General features: G+C 37.9%; 2 protein-coding genes across 2 annotated transcripts; one reads left to right on the forward strand and one right to left on the reverse strand.

Moving 5' to 3' along the window:
• Positions 1-223: 223 nt before the first annotated feature.
• Positions 224-9,982, reverse strand: LOC110066827 (guanine nucleotide-exchange factor SEC12-like). Its single transcript, XM_089279934.1, has 8 exons — positions 9,753-9,982; positions 7,374-7,766; positions 6,532-6,615; positions 6,035-6,156; positions 5,282-5,452; positions 4,626-4,698; positions 3,721-3,877; positions 224-3,129 (listed from the first exon to the last, which is right to left on the reverse strand). The coding sequence occupies exons 1-8, from the start codon at positions 9,873-9,875 to the stop codon at positions 3,038-3,040; spliced, it is 1,215 nt and encodes a 404-aa protein (XP_089136060.1). The 5' UTR covers positions 9,876-9,982; the 3' UTR covers positions 224-3,037.
• Positions 9,983-15,413: 5,431 nt separating this feature from the next.
• On the forward strand, positions 15,414-16,331 carry LOC149096851 (melanocortin receptor 4-like). Its single transcript, XM_089279807.1, has one exon. The coding sequence runs from the start codon at positions 15,414-15,416 to the stop codon at positions 16,329-16,331; it is 918 nt and encodes a 305-aa protein (XP_089135933.1).
• The last annotated feature ends 3,507 nt before the right edge of the window (positions 16,332-19,838 follow it).

Genomic DNA, 19,838 nt, shown 5'->3' on the forward strand with positions numbered 1-19,838 from the left:
GTGTGGTAAAATTAAACACAAATAGGGGGAAAATCGCAATGCAAAAACACAAAAATAGGAATTTGGTCAAAAATAAATTAAAAACGGCAATATTTGGCAGATTTCCGCTATTTTAGAATATCACCTTTGGTTTTAGAACGTGTTAATTTTAGGCCCACTCCCAAATGAACCAAATAAAACGAAAACAAAAAAAATGGAATCACACCAATTAAGAGTCCACCGCTCAACTACACTAGAAACGTTTATTTCATACTTTGATGTTTGATCATAGTTCACAGACTAATGGCCTGTTAATATGGAAAAGAGTAGAAACTATGTATTTAATTTCTGCATTTATTTTAAGGTTAAACCCACTTTTTTTCCTTTCGTTTTCTTTAAGGTGTCTATTGCTCCTGTTTAACATTTCGCTCACTTATTAAGCGGGTCGGTTGACTTAGCAAGCACTTCTAAGTTTCTAGAGTTATAGAAACACTACTAGTTACGCGATTGCACTAGAAACGTTCATTTTACTTTGATCACAGTTTATAGACTAAGAGTCTGTTTCTTTGGAGAAGAGCAGTCCCTGACGATAGGGTTACCTTCTTTTCAAGCGATCTTTTACCGAACGTTTATATGGAAAAAGTTGTCGCTGCTGACCCGGCCAAGCCAAACAGTGATCCTTCCTAGTTTCGTGCATGCTCGATATGCCTCGATGTGTTCCTGGTAAGCGAATTAAACATATCCAAAGTGTTCACACGTAAAATGTTTGCTCGACCCCCAGGGTCACTCTACCTTCAAAGCGAGTGAACCTTTGTTCAGTCATCCTAGCCCCCAGTTGAGGCAACTTCCCGATTTCTCAAATGGAAAGTTCGCTCCATTAATAAAGAAATGTATCACTGCGCCTTTCAATTACAGGTTAACTCTGAAGTTCAAAACCTAACTAACTTTTGGCGGCAGACAATCATAATTAGTCAAACAAAAAAGTTTTAAAAAAATTACAGAAATATTGTTTCCTGAGAGGTCCGCTACGATGACTGGCGGAAGCAAAACACAAAACCGTTTTTGAGCAGAGTTGGCGTGTCATTGAAAGGTGCAGTAAAAGTTCTCTCGCCTGAGGAGACTCGGTATGGAGGGTGACCCTCTAGTGACTTGAGACGATTTGTCTCTACGCTGTATATAGAGGCAGGTAGCCTGCGAACGCAGACGTATTTTCGGCTGTCGCTTGTCTCCGCCGAGACAAGCGACAGCCGAAAATACATCTGCGTTCGCAGGCTAAGGCCCAGGCTAATTTTAGAAACTTTAGGTGCATGGAAGAACATTTTAAACTGCCTTACGAGTTCAAATTAAGTTTTACCTTAAGATAGTAGTTGAACTCAATATAGGGATCATGTCCAAAACTACGACTTTTAAATAGAGAAGGACGTGTGGATAAATTCCCACGACAATGTATTTTATCTTTTCAGAGATATTTGCTCCTTCCTTTTGTCATAATTTTATCTTTGTCCTTCCTTCCTCCAGAGTTTTATGTCCAAAAGTCACCAACAGAAAAAGAAGCTGCCAAAAGCTATTTGCAAAATATTAAGAAAACAAACTATACCACATGGAAGTAATGCGTCACACATTTCATCTGACACACTCGAGGGCTTCATCCACATAATTGACAGAATGAAATACATGTATTGCAACCACAGTTCCTTCTATTATAACAGACTTGAAAGTTTACGCCAGGCTTGTACAGATCATGTCTAAGGCACAGCACCACATGAAACTACTACTTAAGACTATGACTCAGGACTCTCGGAGAAATGAAAGGGTAAAAGTACACACACTTCACATTTAGATATACTAACATCTTAAAGATTATAAATACTAGGATTCATCTATCCATTTTTTTGCCTTTGGCCAGCAATAAAAGAAGGTCAACACACTGTAACTGTGTATGTGCCCTGATACATGTAACTTCTACTTCCAACGAACACGTACGACTCTATTTCTAATCAAATTCAGTGACCGACCGCCTGATCGACTGATCGACTGACCCACTAGCTGACTAATTGATTAAATTCAGTAATTAGAATCATGAATCCTACATGTGAAAATGACCTAACATATGTACATGTAGAAATCCAAACTTCCTTAAGCGTAGGAAGCAGACTTAGGGCGCAAGAATGGCAATAAATAATAGGACATCTTGACGTTCATTTAGCCATGTATGAATACTTTGGGTGTAATGTGGTGTACATGTATGTCCTCTCTGAAAATGCTACAATCTACAGTATGGCATAAAAGTCCTTTAGATTCATTTTCGGTTTTTTATCATATCAGAATGATGTAAAGGTTGCTTAGCAAATACTTCGACCTACACTACATTCATTCAATTTTCAAGGATAGGACTCTTGTAAGATAACACACATTTCCCTGGGGAGGGCGGAAACTCTCATATGAAAAGGTTGAGGATGCTTGTTGTTTCACTTAGGGGTATAAATCAAGGAATCTGGTCTTGCTTTGGGTGTTCATGACAAAACGCCACTAATTTTAGCTGTCAAAGTAGCTTTTAAGGTGTACTTGAAGAGTTGACAATGAAAACAACACTTACATTTCTGATTTTTTTTTGGTATGATTTCTGCCGTTCTCTCAAGTTCGGTCTACTAGTCCGGGCTCTTTTTCAGAACAGTGGCTGGTAATCAAGCCTATTCTGTTTTAAGTGGTATCTTTCAGGAGTCAAATAAAGATTGAGCCACACCTAGGTTAGCCTCCTTTAAAGGTTTTATTCAAATTTTCCGACGACCACCCCAACTTTTTCGTATGGGAGTCCCTCAGCCGGGCCACATTTACCTGCATGCTGTACTTTGTCAGCTAACCAATGGATTGCCAATGGTATGTACTATTTTGTACATGATGAATCATTTTCAAGAATATTTACAACATGTGATGATGAAAATTTTAAGTTACAGTTAATACATTTCAATAAAATTATTATGCTCTTCATGTATAATATACTAACTACTATTGCTAATGTATTATTAATAATCAATAAATATATATTACAAGAAATTCATTATAAATCAAGACCAGCATAAGCTAGGCCCACTACAACCAAGTACAGCAGCAATAAAAATCCTACAAGAATCCACCAGATACTATATTCACCTGAAAAATGATTTCAAACATTGTATTGTTAGTTCATATGGAGTGATCATCAAGGTGAGGCTAGTTCTGAAAAGGAATAGTGGAGCAGAAGACTTCTTCAAAAGTCAAGTGAAAAGTGTTTTGTAAGTAGATGCCATGCATGCTAACTCTGGTCCAGTGAAATGATTGGTCAGCTTGGCTGGTATTACATGTACATGGTATTACATGTACATGTAGCTGTAAGACTCATACTTATGTATATTTTGTCAATAGTGATTGGTCAGTTCTGATAAGTTTTTGTTCATCCGTTACATAACTGACATAAAGTTGTACTGTTTGACTTCCATTGTCAGTTTGGTTTATGTTGTGAATAAGTCATCTGTCTGATAACTAACTAGGAGGGGACAATCGGAGGGATGGAGAGGAAAAGGAAGCAAGGGACTGACAGACAAGCAGAAAGGCAGACAGACAGACAGACATACTTAAAGTTAGACAGATGGATGAACGAATAAACATTAAATTAAAAAAAACTATTACATGTAGTTCCTAATAAAAAAATATTGCTCTGTCTTGGTATATCTTGTTACGTGTAAGCAACAATAGACACCATACCTCTTCTTTTGAGTGTGGTAACTTTACAGGTGTTATCAGCAGATATACTGAGCACTGCAAACTCATTGCGAAGCTGGTTGTTCACTAGTTGAGAGTCGGGAAGAAATGCCAGTCCTGTTACAAAGATGTTATGGACACCCTTAAGTGTAACCAGGGGCTGCAGAGAAATAATGTACAACTGTAAGAGACATGAATCCCTAATCACATTAGCAAGATGTAAGGAGCTGTGACATCTGATAATAATTATTATAATCTTCTCATTTTATTCTGATATCCCTTACATTGCAATCTGTCACAAGAAAATCAGAAGTTATGACTTCATCTTATTACTGTAAAACGTTTATTTTGTAAGCAAGTTCCCATTGCCATTGCTTCTGTGGTTTGCTTAACCTAATAACATTGAGGCTAAAGAGGGAGGAGAAGGGTGATATGTGAAGGAGTTGGCTGCAGGGATTAGTACTGTTAAAGTACATGTTGTCCGGTTTCACACTGGTAGCTTATTATGAGTTTATTCAGTGTTCTCAGTTGAATCTATAACCCATAACACCCATGTTATGCATTACATTGTAAAGAAATTCTGTTCACCACGTTTTTAGAAGGTGTCACTTGTCAAAGTCGCAAACCATCATTTTAAAGACAATTCATCAGTCCAAGGTGGTAAACTGACAGTTCAAAGTGGCAATTGAAGTTCCAGTTTAAAGCAGTGAACCATTATTTCAAGAGGTTATCACCAGTTTAAGCTGTCACCTAGATTTTGTTAGAAAGTTTTGGGAATGTCTTAAACAAAATATAACGACTTACGTGTAAAGAGTAAAGAAGTAACTGTAGGTCATTGATCAAAGCAGCTACCCTGTATAATTAATTTACATTCTTGGGTGAAAGTGTTACTTAATGTCAACACTAACCGCAAGACTCCATGCTATATAGACTGAAATGTCACCTTCAGCTGTCCCAACTCCAACAAATGTGCCATTTCCACTATGGAAAAGTGTTAAACAGCAAAAATCAATGGTTACATGTACATGTAAGTTGTTAGTTTGTTGCTGAATGTTGGGTTGATCCTGGTTATAACTTGTAATGAGTGATTTGGTTTTACTGTTATTATTTACTTTTGGTAGCTTACATGTAAATAAATGGAGGGAATATATTGGAGGGCACACACTTCTCCATTAAACTGTGTTGAGAGGGCAAGCCTGAAGCTGTCCAAACACCGTTTGTTCTTGGCTCATGAAAAAATACATATTAAATGATTCAAACAATGCTGCAATCTCTTGAAACGATAGAAGCTACAGGTTACCAGAACCAATGAAACTACAGGTCTGGAGGAGGCACTGGACTGCTCTGTTGAGAGGAACTAATATTTGTGTGAAACGTTTCGACATGCTGATCCACATTAACAACCATTGAACAACTATGCCCTGCTCAGCCAATTAGTACATTTGCATGTAAATCATATAATTATTTTCCGTATCCTCAAAACACATCTGCTTCGCCATTCATTAGTAACGTCAGGAGAAGTCAGATTATGATCATATTTGAAAGATATCTAAATACTATGTACCTGATAGCCATTTGTGTAAGAGGTTCTATTCCAGCCGGCTGACTCATTTGCGGCAGCCATTTTGAACAGTCCCACTTGACCAAGTATGAAGGTGTTGGAGACTTTCTATTGAACTTGGATGGCACATTTATTGTATAAAGACTCACTTCTTTTTTCTCATTAGTAGCAAATCTGTGAAGAGAATTTCAAAAAAAAAATTTAATCCTATCGAAGCTGCTCACAGAGAGAATCAGTGCCTCGGATGAAGGAATCTTTCTAAAACGTTTGGTAAATTCAGGATGACTTACATGTACATGTAACAGTACTTATTAAGTCATTTTATTTTGCAACTGTGCTTGTAGGTGAATTTTGAAATTATTGCAACTCATAAATGTAACCTTAGCGGTGTCTGAATTATAAAGGTACATGTAGCAATTATTAAATTCTGGTTCTCTGGGTGCAAGTGCACTGTTTGTTATATTACAGAGGAGTTTGTAAGAAGAGGTTTGTATTGACTGTACTTACAGCTTCCTAACAATTTTCACCAAACTTAACAGAGGGAAAAACTACAAATATCCTGTACATTGTGCATTTATACTCTCAAAGACTAGTCAATAGGCTTAAATTGTAGAACTTGTTTTCATTCTGACTGCTTAACAAGTCAGGATTTCAGAAATTCAATGAAAAATATTGCATTTAAACATTTTATTTCACTGTAACTGACTGTAAAATTTTTTTTTTCAATAGTTTAGTACTTATTTAAGTGCATCCTACCTGCAGGCTCTTACTCTAAAGAAATCATCCTGATTATTCACAGAAAAATAGAGCTGAAATTGTTTTTTCCCTTCTTCTAGTCTCCATACATATGCTGTCGTATCTCTGGAGCATGTTACAAACTGAAAAAATATAATATAATCATGAAATAAATTATCAGACTAGAAATAATATTAATTTTAGGTCAGAATGATTTTGAACCACATGCACAGTTACATAAATGCAAATTATTTGAATTTTATTTTTTCATTGTCTTAGGGTTATAGTTGCCTGGTAAATCTGGGGCAAAGGAAAATAAACTTAAAACTAGATATAAATCACTTTGATCTAAATTCATATAAAGTACACATGTAATATATGTTTCAAACTCAAATCGCTGGTTCATTTTTCTTGTTTCTGCTACCAGTAGCTATGGAATACAGACATAAATACCAGGAAACTACAGTGGAATAAAACCTTTATCCCTAAAGTGTTAGAGACTGTTAAAAAAACTTCACCTGACGTGAATTAGGATGTACATCAAGGTCATCGACATCAGTTACGTGGGCTTTTATATCATGAACACTTTCAAGGGATGGATACTGGAACAAAATAGAGAAAAAATAAAATAAAAAGTTACACACTTCACAAAACCAATGAATTTAAGTTTTGAAGCCAGTTCCAGAAATACAGTAAATGAAAGGTTGCAAGAGTTTTCATTTAAATTAAGTTCACATACAAGTAGAAGAACTGAGGATGTGAAAAAATGAAGTAAGGTTGCAAGATTTTTCATTTATTATTAATATAAAGTAAGGTACCATTCAGACATGTACCATTCACTAGCAACTCTGCAGTTTCCTCTCCAAATCATTGAGGGATTAATAATCAGGGCTGTCCTCAAGTTTAGAGTCACCTGTCACCTTGTTCTCCACACCACTAGCAAACTTGTTACTCTGGAGGTGAATTCTATCAACAACAGACAATTTCACCCGTACCATCAAGGGAAAATCAAGCATACATATGTAACAGGTGTTACGGGTTATGTCCCTTAATTACAGCCCTGAATAATAATTTATTGGTTTTGCACATGCTGATAAGAGTGTATTTACTTCTTGCATGCACACATAATGAGATATCATTTGTTTGCAGGGAGATCAATTCTAGTTTCTCTTTATAACATGACCACATTGTCAAGCAAGCAGACTGTAAGATAAACTACCATACTTAGGAAAGGGAGGATATTGTCTTGATCTAAACTATTACACATTCAAGGATCATATTCTCAAAACATGCATTACAGTAATTAACAGGAACAATTCCCAACCACTAAGGAGAATTCAAATTTTGAACATGGAATTACCTTGAGAACTCTGACATGCCCATCAGAGCCACCTGTAACAATGTAGTGCCCATCTGCCGTGAATCTTACAACTTTCTGAAACCCTACATCATCATCATCTTTAGAGTCACCATCTTCACTAGAAACTGTCACCTTTGATTCCAGTTCTTTTATTGTGAATTTCTGGGTCTTTTCTTTGACAACAACCTTGTTTTTTCCTTTCACTTTCTGAGAGTTTTGAACTTCTTCCTTGACATCAAGCTCAAGCAACTGGCATTTATTATCCATTCCTACAGCAATAACATTTGATGTCGGGTAAATTGCACAGTTCATGATGGGTCTTCTCCCAGCTTCAAAATTATGAACTAGGGTCACTTTAAGGTCTTTACCATTTCTACCAAGCTTGTAAATATTCTGAAATTAAGAAAAAGTAATAATAGAGTACAGTTAAGTTAAAAATCCTTTCAGTGTGGTTGGTGTACACAAGATCTTTGTCGCTCCTGCAGAACCAAACATGAACAGGTTCCCCTCCCTTTCCTCAAGCCTTAACCCCAGTTACAAATTATTTTACACAGTCCAAGATAAACAGAGCCAAGATCATTATATCCTTTGGACAAGTCTCAATCATGGAATGCTTTCCAGCATCTTATCAGGCTGAACCTGAACTATTCACTGGTAACCATTCTAGACATGTTCTCCTACATTGAGAAAGTCACCAGCCCTGAACCAGAACTATAAAAGTACATTCTTTCCCAAAAATGTTTCAAACATGTTTGTTCAACATTCATCCGTCTTCTCTAATCAAAGGTATTTTAATGATTTTTCCTAAAACGTTAGCATCTATAGAATATCTGGATACTCTTCTGCCTAATAAGAGCAGCTTATACAGTAGAACCCTGTTAATCCGGTAACCAACAGGCCACAAAAATCTGGTCATATTAAAGGAGTGGCTGTATTAAAGGGGTTCTTTAAACAAAAAAAAAATGACTGACTAAGCTTTTGTTCGGGCCAGAATAAACTGGCCGTAATAACAAGGTGGCCATATAATGAGATGGCTATAAGGCAGGGTTTTCCATCTTGTATCTGTGCTGTTAATTCAGCTGCATCTAGTAGTTGGTTAGATATATGACCCTAGTGACAACCATTATCTTTAACATAAAGGTGGTTGCTAGTGGTCATATACATGTACAAGTACATTAAAAGTCTCAGAGGCTGTAAAAATTACTTTTCCAAAGAGAGAATAGTTTATTTTGACAACAGCCATTTACACCCTGTATATTAGACTACGTGTGGGCACATTTTCCTTTGTAGCATTCTAAAATATTATGTTTTTCTCCTTATAGTTTATATTATACAAGTAGGCAATGCCACCTCTGCATACTCATTAACACTTGAGAAATAGAAAACATGTCCCGTGTTTCTATCGAGTTATAGAAACATGAGTGGAAGTTTGGGAGACTGAGAAATGCTGTGGGAACACGAGCCGCAGGGCAGTGTTTCCCCAGCTTTTTCGAGTTCTTCCAAACTTTCACGAGTGTTTCTATCACTTGATAGAAACACGGAGAACATGTTTTCTATTTCTTTTAGAAAACACCGCAACGAAATAAAGAAAAACAGCTTGTTTACTTTGATCATCAAAATGTAAATTCTCTTCGCTTGCACCATCATTACATCAACAGCTCGTGCTAGTTCTGTGTTTCTATTGAGTTATAGAAACACAATTTTTAACCAACCAGTGCATGTATTTTCTTAGGACTGCTTTCTAAAAGTGTATAGATCTGCACTTTTAATTTTACTCAGCTGTAACTACTAGTTGCCAATATACAAACTGTACGACCCTCAGTGAAAATCATCATCTTTTACGATAAAGGTTGTCACTACTAGTCACATACAAGTACAAATATATTGGAAGTCCCAGAGGTTGTAGAAAATTCTCTTTCGAAGGAAAAATAGATTTTAAATCGATGAAAACCATTAACACCCTATATCAGACTACATATAGGCGTAAAGTGTATTTCCTTAAAAGTTTAAGCCACAGTGATACAAGAACACGATTACAGTTGTACAGTCAAATAATTTTGGAAACTCTCAATAGAGACACTGCTCTTTTCCAGTAGAAAACGTTATCAACAGAATCTTCTACCTATTTTGTCAGTCAGGTTTCAACAGTACTTTGATGTCGCTGTACGCGTGAAACAAACATTTTAAATATCGATATAAATTTTGACAACTCTCGTTCTCGCCGACGTTTGTTGCAAAAATACAAACAACAATAAAAAGTTATCACCAAAAGTAGCATCTACAATACAATCACGCACAAGTAAGCACAAGACAAAACAAAACAGTACGTCATGAACTATAAAATATTTGTGAAAAGAAGTGAAAACAATTGACACAAACCAAAGCATTTGGAACGCCGGTTTTCGCTGCACCTCCTCCCCCGGCGATCAAAAAATGATCTCTGTCCAAGACATTCACAGCATAAAGAGGAAAATTAGTTGTCTCTAAGGTCGTGAAAGACATCCTCCTTGAAAATTAATGGTGTTAGTATGAGCGAAAAAGTTGATGGTTCTATCGTGTAAGTTTTTGTCCGGTCAAACTATTCGACGTGGCTCGAGCTTGGTTGCTTTGCCAATGGGTAAGACAGCTGTACAATGTTGCCACTGTTCGCAGATTCGTGCGTATTTCGACCAATGCGCTCGCGCGATCGAGGAAGGGAGACTTTAAGGGTACCTACACTGTAAACGCTATAGAGCCAGCAGCACTCCAAAGAGATGTCTTTATCTATAAAATCAAGACTAAGGTATCTAATTTAAATTTTCAATTTGCGAAAAAGATCTGAAGGACCGGCTTTTTTCGGCGTGCCAAATTTTTCATTTTTGAAAAAATGTTTACTTTAGCATATTTATCAAAATATATCAATAGCTGGTTTTCACATGACGTCACCAAAATTCGAACTACAAAACTATTGATCTTCCTGAGATTTTACTTAAATGATGTATAAGAGCAGCTGAAAACTAATTTTCATACAAATTTTCGCTCTAAATGGGGTCTTGGTTTTGTGATACACTACGCTTGAATTTCTAAGCTTTTGCGCGACGCGGCATTTACATGCCGGCCTAGAGAGCTGTCATGATGGTTAAAAAAGTGACTTATTTCGGGGAACTTGGCTATCTGAACAGTTCATGTCTTAGAAAAAGTATTATTCTAATGTTTTCGAGTTCCTCGAGGGATAACTGTACGCTTTTGTAGTAAAACTCAGTGACAGATGTTTCTGTTGGTTTCCGGCCGCCATGTTGGTGCCCATACGGATGGGCACCAGCATGGCGTCTCCATACAAATCTCTATAAATTTGGGTAAAAAATTTCCCCGCATATCTCGCATAAGAAAAATTGCTGTGACCAGAATTTTGGCGAGAGTCTTTGCATATTTACTATCTTTCATTTCCCAGATTCTGGACTTTATCTATTGACCGGTTTTGATTTTGATTTTGTTTTTTTCTTTAATTGCGTGACACTGAAAACCAGCAATTGTAAAGAACATTCACGAACTCGTTTATTGCGTAAGACCTTGTTTTGTTTGTACAGATACGACACAGCTTGATATAGCACGTGATACCACATGAATATAATCAATTGTAAATTAGACTTTGATCAGTTCTTTTGCGAAGCGAAGACGAGAACACGAGATCACGTTTTTACGAAGTTTTATGTTGTAAATAGGGACAAATTTCAAATTAAACGGAAATTATTTCAAATACAATCTCGAAGTTTATTAAATCAATAAAACAGAAACTTAACAGAAACAGAGACCAACGACGCGACGCGTTCTACGGATCAAGTTTGGTGATCTTTCACCACGTAAAATGTGTTGGAAAATTTGACAATTTTGAAGAGTAATTTCCGTGCGGTCAAGAAGAACAAAGTGAACCACAAGAACCACGTAAACAAACTAATCCAGAGAATCATACTGAAGAACCACCCAAACCACGGACAGCAAGCTGAAGAATACATGGGAAATACGAGCATCATGCTGAACTGACGAGGAGAAGCTCAAAAGCAACTCTGAAGATCCACAAAACCTATCTGAAGGTACATCAAAACCACACAACACTGGAGAACCATGGCAGCCATGCCCGCAATACTGAAGACTGAACAACGAAATAGGCCATTTCCGAGTTACTTTGTGCTTCTCTTTCAAAACGAGTCTTCGTGCAAAACTGAGTTTGATTTGAATGAAAATGAACATGCAGGCGGAACACATTTCAGTATGAATAGTCTCGCACAAAGACTCGATCGTTTTGACACAGAGGCAAAGGGCAACTCCGAAGTGGCCTATTCACAAGGAATCGAATCAAACGCCGGAGAACCAAAGACGCGTTTATAAAAAAAAACAACAACAACCTAAATATAAACAGGAGAACCACAAAAGCGATATTAAAGAACCACGAAAACCATTAACAGGGGGAAAACCCTGGGAACGAGGTTGTAAACAACCACACTAACACGAGACCCACACTATAGTTAACAAATAAAGAAGCCTAAGCATTACACTGTGATAAAACACGACGGGTATTTGAGAACACGAGGGAAATGTAGAAAACACGAGCCGCAGGAGAGCGTTTTCTACATTTCTCGAGTTTTCTTAAATGTCCGGAGTCTTTTATCACAGTGTAATACACGGCTTAGGCTTCTTCATTTGCTTTATGATATAGAGGTAATTTAACGAAAAACAATAAAAACATGCTTTTTCTATGTTTTGTACTCTGATAAAACATGGGTTTTTGACCAATCAGAGCGCGCGCAGGCTCCTATCTATATTATAAAGCCAAATAAAACGGAACACGAGAACGTTTTTGCTCGGCACGAGTAAGAAACTGAAAAACAAAGAAACCATTAGAAGAACACCAAAGCTAAGAAGTAACGCGTAAAACAAGAGCTCTATAATAATCATGAGAGCAACAAACACAACAACAACAACACACTGAAGAGCCAGATAAACCATCATTTTCCTGTAATTATTCAAATTTTATACACACCCTATGTCAATTAGTGTTGCTATTTTACTAGTGTCCCCAATTAGTCTATCTAGGCTAACACATAGACACTTAAATAAAGGTTATACTGACTTACTTTACTTATAGGATCCGCACTAGTAAACCATATCAACTACGAGTTGAACTTGGAGTTGTTATACGAAACCGGTACCAAAATGTCTCCACGCCACCAAAAGACATCTGGAGAGGATCGTGCATCGTACAAAGCCACCATGTTACCTAGAAAAGTACTATTTTCCCTTTTCTTTAAAACAGACATCATTCTTGCCGGCTCTTCATGGACTGCGGTTGAAGTGCTCTACTACACTTTCATACGACTGTACACGCTAAAGTGATGCACCTTATATTTAGTTAGCACCTTTTTCACAAGCGAATTATAAAATTCTATTCCTTCATCTACCTTGAGATAATTTGGCCTTCGTTGAAATGTGACGAAGATGGTTTCCAATGCTCTGCTAACCGATTGTGCGGACTATGACCCAGCGTTGCGGGCAAGCCCAACAAAATCTGCTTGCCAGATATGATCTAAGTCCAGACTAACTGTGTATCGGCGTGCGTAATTGAAACGACTGGGTCTTGTGAACTGATGAGAGCGCTGATGACTCAAAAACTCTAAAACAATTTTGAGTCGTATCCCTTTTCCTTTGAGGGTATGGTACAAACCATGGGCGGTACCCCCCAAAAAAAAAAAAAAATAGGCGGCCCGCTTTCCAAAACCCTTACCCTATTTATGACCAAAATCTATGATTTTCGCTACACTATTTATCTAAAACCGACGGATCGTTGACATTGTAGCAGATTTCGTTTAACAAGCATTCGCTTTTAGGGCTCATCATGGCTGAACCATTCTTTTGTTAATTACTTTTATTTATAATCTAATCTCGTTCGTTGTATCTTTCTGTACACACGTATGCAATAGATTTGCATTCCATTAGTCTGTAGCGTCGCGCACAAATGACGTCACGAAAATTAACCGTCAATGTGACTAAGACAAACAAACCACTCCATGCGCTTCTTCTTTGAGAGCCACGTATGGAGCAACGGCGCTCGTGAGCTCTTCAGCGCGGTACTCAGCGATTAATTTCGCAATTTGGTGGCCTCTATAGCTTTTAATCGTTTGGACAATAAAGTTTGGTTTGGAAAAACAGCCAAATGCCTGGGGAAATTAACAGATTCTTTATCACAAAACAAATAAAGAAGCCGCGACGGTGCTCTGTTCTGTTATAAATCACTTAGGAAGCGGTAGAGTACTCCCAAAGTAGGGAGAAACACTCGACTACGTCTCGTGTTTTCCCCTACACTCTACCGCTTCCTGCGTGCTTTACAACAGAACAGAGCACACTCGAGGCTTCTTTATTTGCTTATTTGTATGCACTTAAGCGCTGTTTTCACTTAACCAGGTCATAGCAGCTGTTTACAGTTGCATATTGACTTTCAGTCCGGACTCTATCGTGTTACCGCGTGAAGTTCCCTACGAGGCATAAGAATTGCTTTCTTAAAATTATCTCAACGGTTTTTTTTTTTGCTTTACTTCATGAACATTTGATAATTTGATAAAAGAAATGTACTCAAAATTTCAACCGTTTGGAAACTTTTTCCCCACGGTAAAAAAACGAGGATGGCAGTTGTTTCCTAGCCTCGTAAGGGGGGGGGGGGGGGGGGAGACTTTTAAAATTAAATTTCGAACAGAAAGTTGGCATGTTTGCTTGCATTACTAATGAAGGCGTAATGATCACTCAAGAGTATAGTTCAGTTTAATTTGTTTTCACAATAAAGACGGAAACGGAGACGAATTGGTCAACAGTGTGTCTCTAAATAAAAATTAGACTTTAAAAAGGGCGAGAGAAAGCTAATAGGCATGGCCTAAAAAGACATTTAATGGTTAGAAGCATTGTTTGCTGCAGAGAATTTAATTGGTACTGATTACTAGTTTCATCATAACAATTACAATTTCCTCAAATGTGATTGGTGCATAAACTGCTGTATTTTGCTCTAATTAATCTGCAAAGCTGTAATCGGACAGTGTAATCGGACAGTTGGCTGTAATTGGACACCTGTAATCGGACAGTTACACGAGCCAATCATTTTAAGTCCTCTCCACTAAATCCACCAATCACAACATTGATTACAATCACTATGGTAAACAATTCAAGAGACTGACTTTGTAAAATTGTGGAGGTTTACTCTCTGGTGACTGTTTTGAAAGAAACTTAGCCATTTTGCAAGCTATTCTCCATATTTTCAATTATAATATTTAAAATTGACTATTAAACGCTCTTTTTCAAATGAATTTTTGCTTTTGTGGAAAATTGTAATTGTTAAGATTAATTGGTAACAGGACATCGTGTCGTCCAATTCAGTCTGTAATCACACTCGTGATTAACAAATCGGACTCCCGCTTCGCAGTCGTCCGATTTTGTTAATCACTCGTATAATTACAGACCGAATTGGACTCCACTCAGTCCTATTACCATTATTAATAGACTCATTTAGCAGCTGCGTTCAGAAGGGAAGCCTTTCTGGGTACACCTGCTAAGACGGGTCTTTAAATTATTAGTGGCGTTAAGTAAAAAGACTACAACTTCTCTACAACGAATAATGTCTCTGCTTGAAATATTGCAGCTTTCTATTTTGAAGTAACAGAATTGATTAAGAAAGTCTTTCTTTAGCTTAACAGATTACTGTTTTAAAGCTAAATACGCGGTTTTAACCCACCAACATATTAAATATAACTTCAAAATATGAGGTGCTTAACATCAGTAGATATTAAGAGTACAATCATTTTGACTTGAACTGTCTATAACTGCGCACTGACCAAATTATAATGATCGCTTCTCGTCAACAAGAACTCATACTGTGATCATATTCAGATTTGCCTCGATTTTTGAAAGAGGTAGCATTCTAAGTTTTAGTAATCAATCGCCTAAAAGAGAACAAATAAAGTCGACCTACATTTTGTGTTGGGTATACACCTCAATAGGCGTTTGCAATTGATGTAATAAGCTATGTCTGTTCACTGGTTTTGGATCTTTGGCTGCTTCGTTACTCTCTTTGGCCTCGTCGGGAACAGCTGGGTTATTTTCATCATCGCAAAAACAAGGCGATTATATACAACGGCCAACTTCTTCATCCTTTCGCTGGCAATCGCCGATCTGAGCGTTACAGCCGGATATTTCCCGGCATCAATGATCTGTAACGTGCTTGTTCAATCTTGCAACAATTCTATTCGTCTAAATGTCGCAAACTTGGTGATGGAAGTCTCCGTGTTTGCGTTAGTTGCTATGGTTGCAGAGCGCTATCTTGCCATCGTTTATCCCCTAAAATACGTCCGCGTTATGACCACCAAAAAAATCGTGGTTATCATTGTGATGTCTTGGGTCACTCCAGCCATCCTGTCTGTCTTTCGATGGATGCACGAACTTTACTACAACAGGCTTTCAATCGCGGAAGATCGTGCAGTTATTATCCTTTACACGCTGTTGATTGAGATAGCACCCATGATCCTACTCATTGCCTTTACTTTTCACATCTTGGTCATCGCTAGGAAGCTTTCTATTCAGATGTCAACTCTACTGGCTCAGGTTAGATTCAACCAAGCGGCGAACTCAGCAACAATACTGAACGTACCAAGAATTGGAATAAAAGCCTCCACTGTAAGACTTGTGATTGCGCTTGTCGTCATTTACGTGGCTTGTTTTGGAACTGAGATCTACATCACGATCTGCCAGACGTTTGAGGTTTGTTCTGTTTCTGTACCTATGAAAACAGCATTTTCATTGCTTCGCATGGCAAACTCTGTATTGAATCCACCAGTGTACGCGTTTCTTAAAGAAGACATCAGGAAGGAAACTAGATCTTTGTTTTGCCGCAGAAAATGTTCCCGCATAAGACCACGATGTCTCTTTCGGGCTTGTCAAGAGTAATGAGTGTATTTGATTTTTCCTCAAGGAACTCACGAGTTATTCGTTCAAGAGAATTCTTTATATGATTCTATCTGCCACCCACAAGAAAATGCTACCAGTGCACCGGTTTGGTCCAAAAAGGGTATAGTCTCCTAATTCACCATATATACTTTTAAATCTACAATGAACGACAAAAGGGTTCACATACTTAGTGAAAAATTTGATTTTCGAGCGTCTTGGAAACATTCAGTTGCCATTCGCCCAACGGCTGATTTTTCTATTTCTAAGACCGTCACAGACCACAGCACCTGTAGCACCGATAACATTAAATTGGGGACCGGGGTATCAGAGAATTAACGCTAGATGCAGATAAAATAGAGTAAGTTAAAAGTGTCTACTTTTGTCGTCCACTGTAGTTCTAAACAATTCAAGTCTATTCCACCCTTTTTAGTCCCGTTAAGTATTCTTTTCATCGCCGCTGCTGTATGAAAACAATAAACTCAGTGTTTCGAAATTAACTGCCATTATAAAGCTCTGCTCTGCCAAGTCCCTATTAAAAAAATACCCTTCATAAGCGGACTAAATGTCTCTCAATGATTGTTCACAAATCGTCTTATTCTAGTTTGTAACAAAGTTGTCAAGTTATTTTTGCTAATCCCAGTAGATCCGTTAGGTGGCTACATCCAACCGAAATGACTTGCTTTTTTGCAATGCCGCACGAGCTGTTGACATATTGATGGCGCCAGCAAAGATAAATTAACATTTTGATGATCAAAGGAGACAAGATGTTTTTTTTTTGGACGTGGAATTTTCTGAAAGAAATTGGTTGATTTGTTCAGATAAATCGCGCAAATGCCAAACCCAAACCTGACGTGACCCGGGACAACGAAGGAATTCCACACGAAAAATCCCTTCAACTCACACAAAAAGAAGCGCAGCGAAGGCAACCATTACCAAAAAGATCAAAGATGTTACGGAATACATTTCTTTTTCTCGAAAAAGAATTCTATGAGATACACTTGCATGACTGTTATGTCATGTTTTGACGTTAAGTCGGCATGAATTTAAATCGTATACAAAAAACCAAGCTTAAATTTTGGCCTGTAGGCAAATTTAAAGCCCCCATTCGATTTGCGTTCATGAAAATCTTCTCGCTCGCCCAAAAGGAAATTCGCTTTGGTTTTGCACAGCCCGTACCTCTCAATACTACCGTCAAATACGATACTACCGTCAATGCTAAGTTCCGTTTGTTATTTTTAATTTACTGTCAGTGAACGCAAACAAAAGTTTCAGTTTTAATGCAACACGTGTAGTTACGTAATATCTAAAACGATATAAACGCCTGCACTATTTAACTATTTACTCGTGCACTGATTTCTAACGTTTTATTTACTAGCAATTAAGCAGACATAGCACAAAAACCTAACGCAAATAAAACACATTTAAATAAAACACCATAAGCATCATATTCCAAAAGTGATAAGGCATCCTTCACCTCGCTTGCATTCAGTGGCCAGGTAACTAAGCACACAACTGCAGAGTGGCCTATTTACACGTGTTCCACCCCATCACCCAATATTGATATTTTTACGTGGCCTATTGGTGGCGTATTCTTATGGTGGGTAATGTGAACGCGCGCGCGCTCTTAAAACTATGGCGTTTTCTGCCCAAAATATTGTTTAGGTAACAAAATTCTGCTCCGAAATCCTGCTCGGCAAAAGTGAGGTAAGATTAGGACCAGTGGAAATTAGAATACAAGTTTAAAGAAATTTCTTCAGAGAAATCAAATGAGAAACAGTTTTAAGCTTCCTAACCACGCACTGACGTTATAATCTTCCATCATGCAATGCAAAAAACAAGCATGCCGTATTCAAACCGAGCAAAGAATGATAAACTTCAAACCTCTAACAATTTCACACAAACACAAGCTGGCAATTAGGATCAAAACCCTTTTTGGCATTACTGATTCCTTTGAGGAAAATAGAGAATATCTGCTTATTTTATTTCACAGTTGGAATTAGATAAACTTTTATTTTTGGTTACAATGGTAAATTACAATATTTAGAGAGGAAGCCACAGTGTGATTAAGGGACCGTTCATTTTTTATGAGGGAGGGGGGGCTGGTGGGATTTGGGAAGCACCATTTAAAAATCGCATGACCCCCCCTCAGCTTACCAATTTTTTCATATGGCCCCCCCTTATAGCGGTAATTTTTTGGGATGACCCCCCCCCCAAAAAAAAATTGAACAAACAATATTTAGATTTCAACTTTTTTAATATTTCTCTATTATCCCCCTCCTTCACGTTATTGTGCTCACTATGAAGACAAAATTAGAATCCCTATACTACAGAGAGCTGTTGTTTAAAAAACATATCAAAAGAAAGAGAAGTCAATTTCGGATCTCCTAGTTATGGCTCGCCCTGAGCGTGTGGCATTTGGCCTCTCATTGGCATCTTCCTCATCTGAATTGATGAATGCAAGAATGACGTCACTTGAGTCATCTTCTCCCCCAGAGTCAATGGCATCACTGTCATACTCATCATTGTCACTTCCATCTGTTTCACTGCTGTCAGCACTTGCTTTGTTGTCATTTTGTGTCAATGTCCTGGCATTTCTCAGTGTTGGTTGGCCAGCTCTGAGAGGACTCTTCTGCTGCAAGCACGAATGTCTTACAATTGCCTTTACTTTCTCACTCTTGCTGCGTTTCAAATGCTGCTTCAGCCCGTGGTGGTTCAAGTACTTGTTTAGTTCTGGAACACGGAGCTTTTTAAGCTTGGTTAGATCTTCGCACAACTCAGTCCAAGGATAATCCTCCTGTGATTTATCTTTTGCGTCCCTACTTAACTTTGCCTTTTCTCCTGCTCTCTTTCCGTTTTAATTCCAGCACTTCAAGATGCTGAAGATAATCCACCACAAACTTTGATTTGACAATAAACTTATCTGCAAACAGAGCAACGCTCTCTGGGTCAGATAAAACCAGCCTGCCACTTTCATGCCCTTTCTTCGCTTGGACCCTTAGCTGCCAGTCATCTGGATCACGCCCTTCTTTTGGGGTCTTCTGGTAGGAGAGGTAGTGGTATTCCGGTAGGCAGGAATGGTCAGGAACTGGTTTAGGGTATCTTTCTATGGGTGGTCCAGTCCATTCACAACAAAGAGAACAAATTTCTCCTTCCTTTTCTTGACAGGACACCTTTAGAAATTCCCTGTAGTTCTCCCCCTCCTCATGGTGCTCATTCATAAACTTCTCAATCTTACGGAAGTAACAGTGGCCTGGAACAGAGTCTTTCCTTGCTCCTGCATTATGATACTGAACCAAGTACAAAGTGTTGTGAGAAAACTGGAAATCTGTTGATGTGTTGTGTGAAACACATTGTTACATTTAATTTACAGATGTCTTTATTTGGAACATTTTTCCCTCTACTCTAGTGATAGGCATGTATAAATGTTGCCCTGTGCAGGTAGAACAAAAAGCTATGAGTGTTCTCAAATCTTGCAAATAGTGGATTACTTTTTATAAATTTTAGCAT

The sequence above is a fragment of the Orbicella faveolata genome, unplaced genomic scaffold (genome assembly GCF_042242905.1).
Source record: "Orbicella faveolata isolate gen_17 unplaced genomic scaffold, um_ofav_v1 contig_47, whole genome shotgun sequence".
In the NCBI taxonomy this organism is placed as follows: domain Eukaryota; kingdom Metazoa; phylum Cnidaria; class Anthozoa; order Scleractinia; family Merulinidae; genus Orbicella; species Orbicella faveolata.

What these genes read in the sequence shown, in the direction of transcription:
- LOC110066827 (XM_089279934.1), bottom strand. Translation starts at nt 9,875, where the DNA reads ATGTCTTTCACGACCTTAGAGACAACTAATTTTCCTCTTTATGCTGTG. An exon ending in CCGGCGTTCCAAATGCTTTG is followed by an intron (nt 7,767 to 9,752) that starts GTTTGTGTCAAT and finishes TCTTAATTTCAG; the next exon opens with AATATTTACAAGCTTGGTAG. An exon ending in TTTAGAGTAAGAGCCTGCAG is followed by an intron (nt 5,453 to 6,034) that starts GTAGGATGCACT and finishes TTCTCTTCACAG; the next exon opens with ATTTGCTACTAATGAGAAAA.
- LOC149096851 (XM_089279807.1), top strand. Translation starts at nt 15,414, where the DNA reads ATGTCTGTTCACTGGTTTTGGATCTTTGGCTGCTTCGTTACTCTCTTT.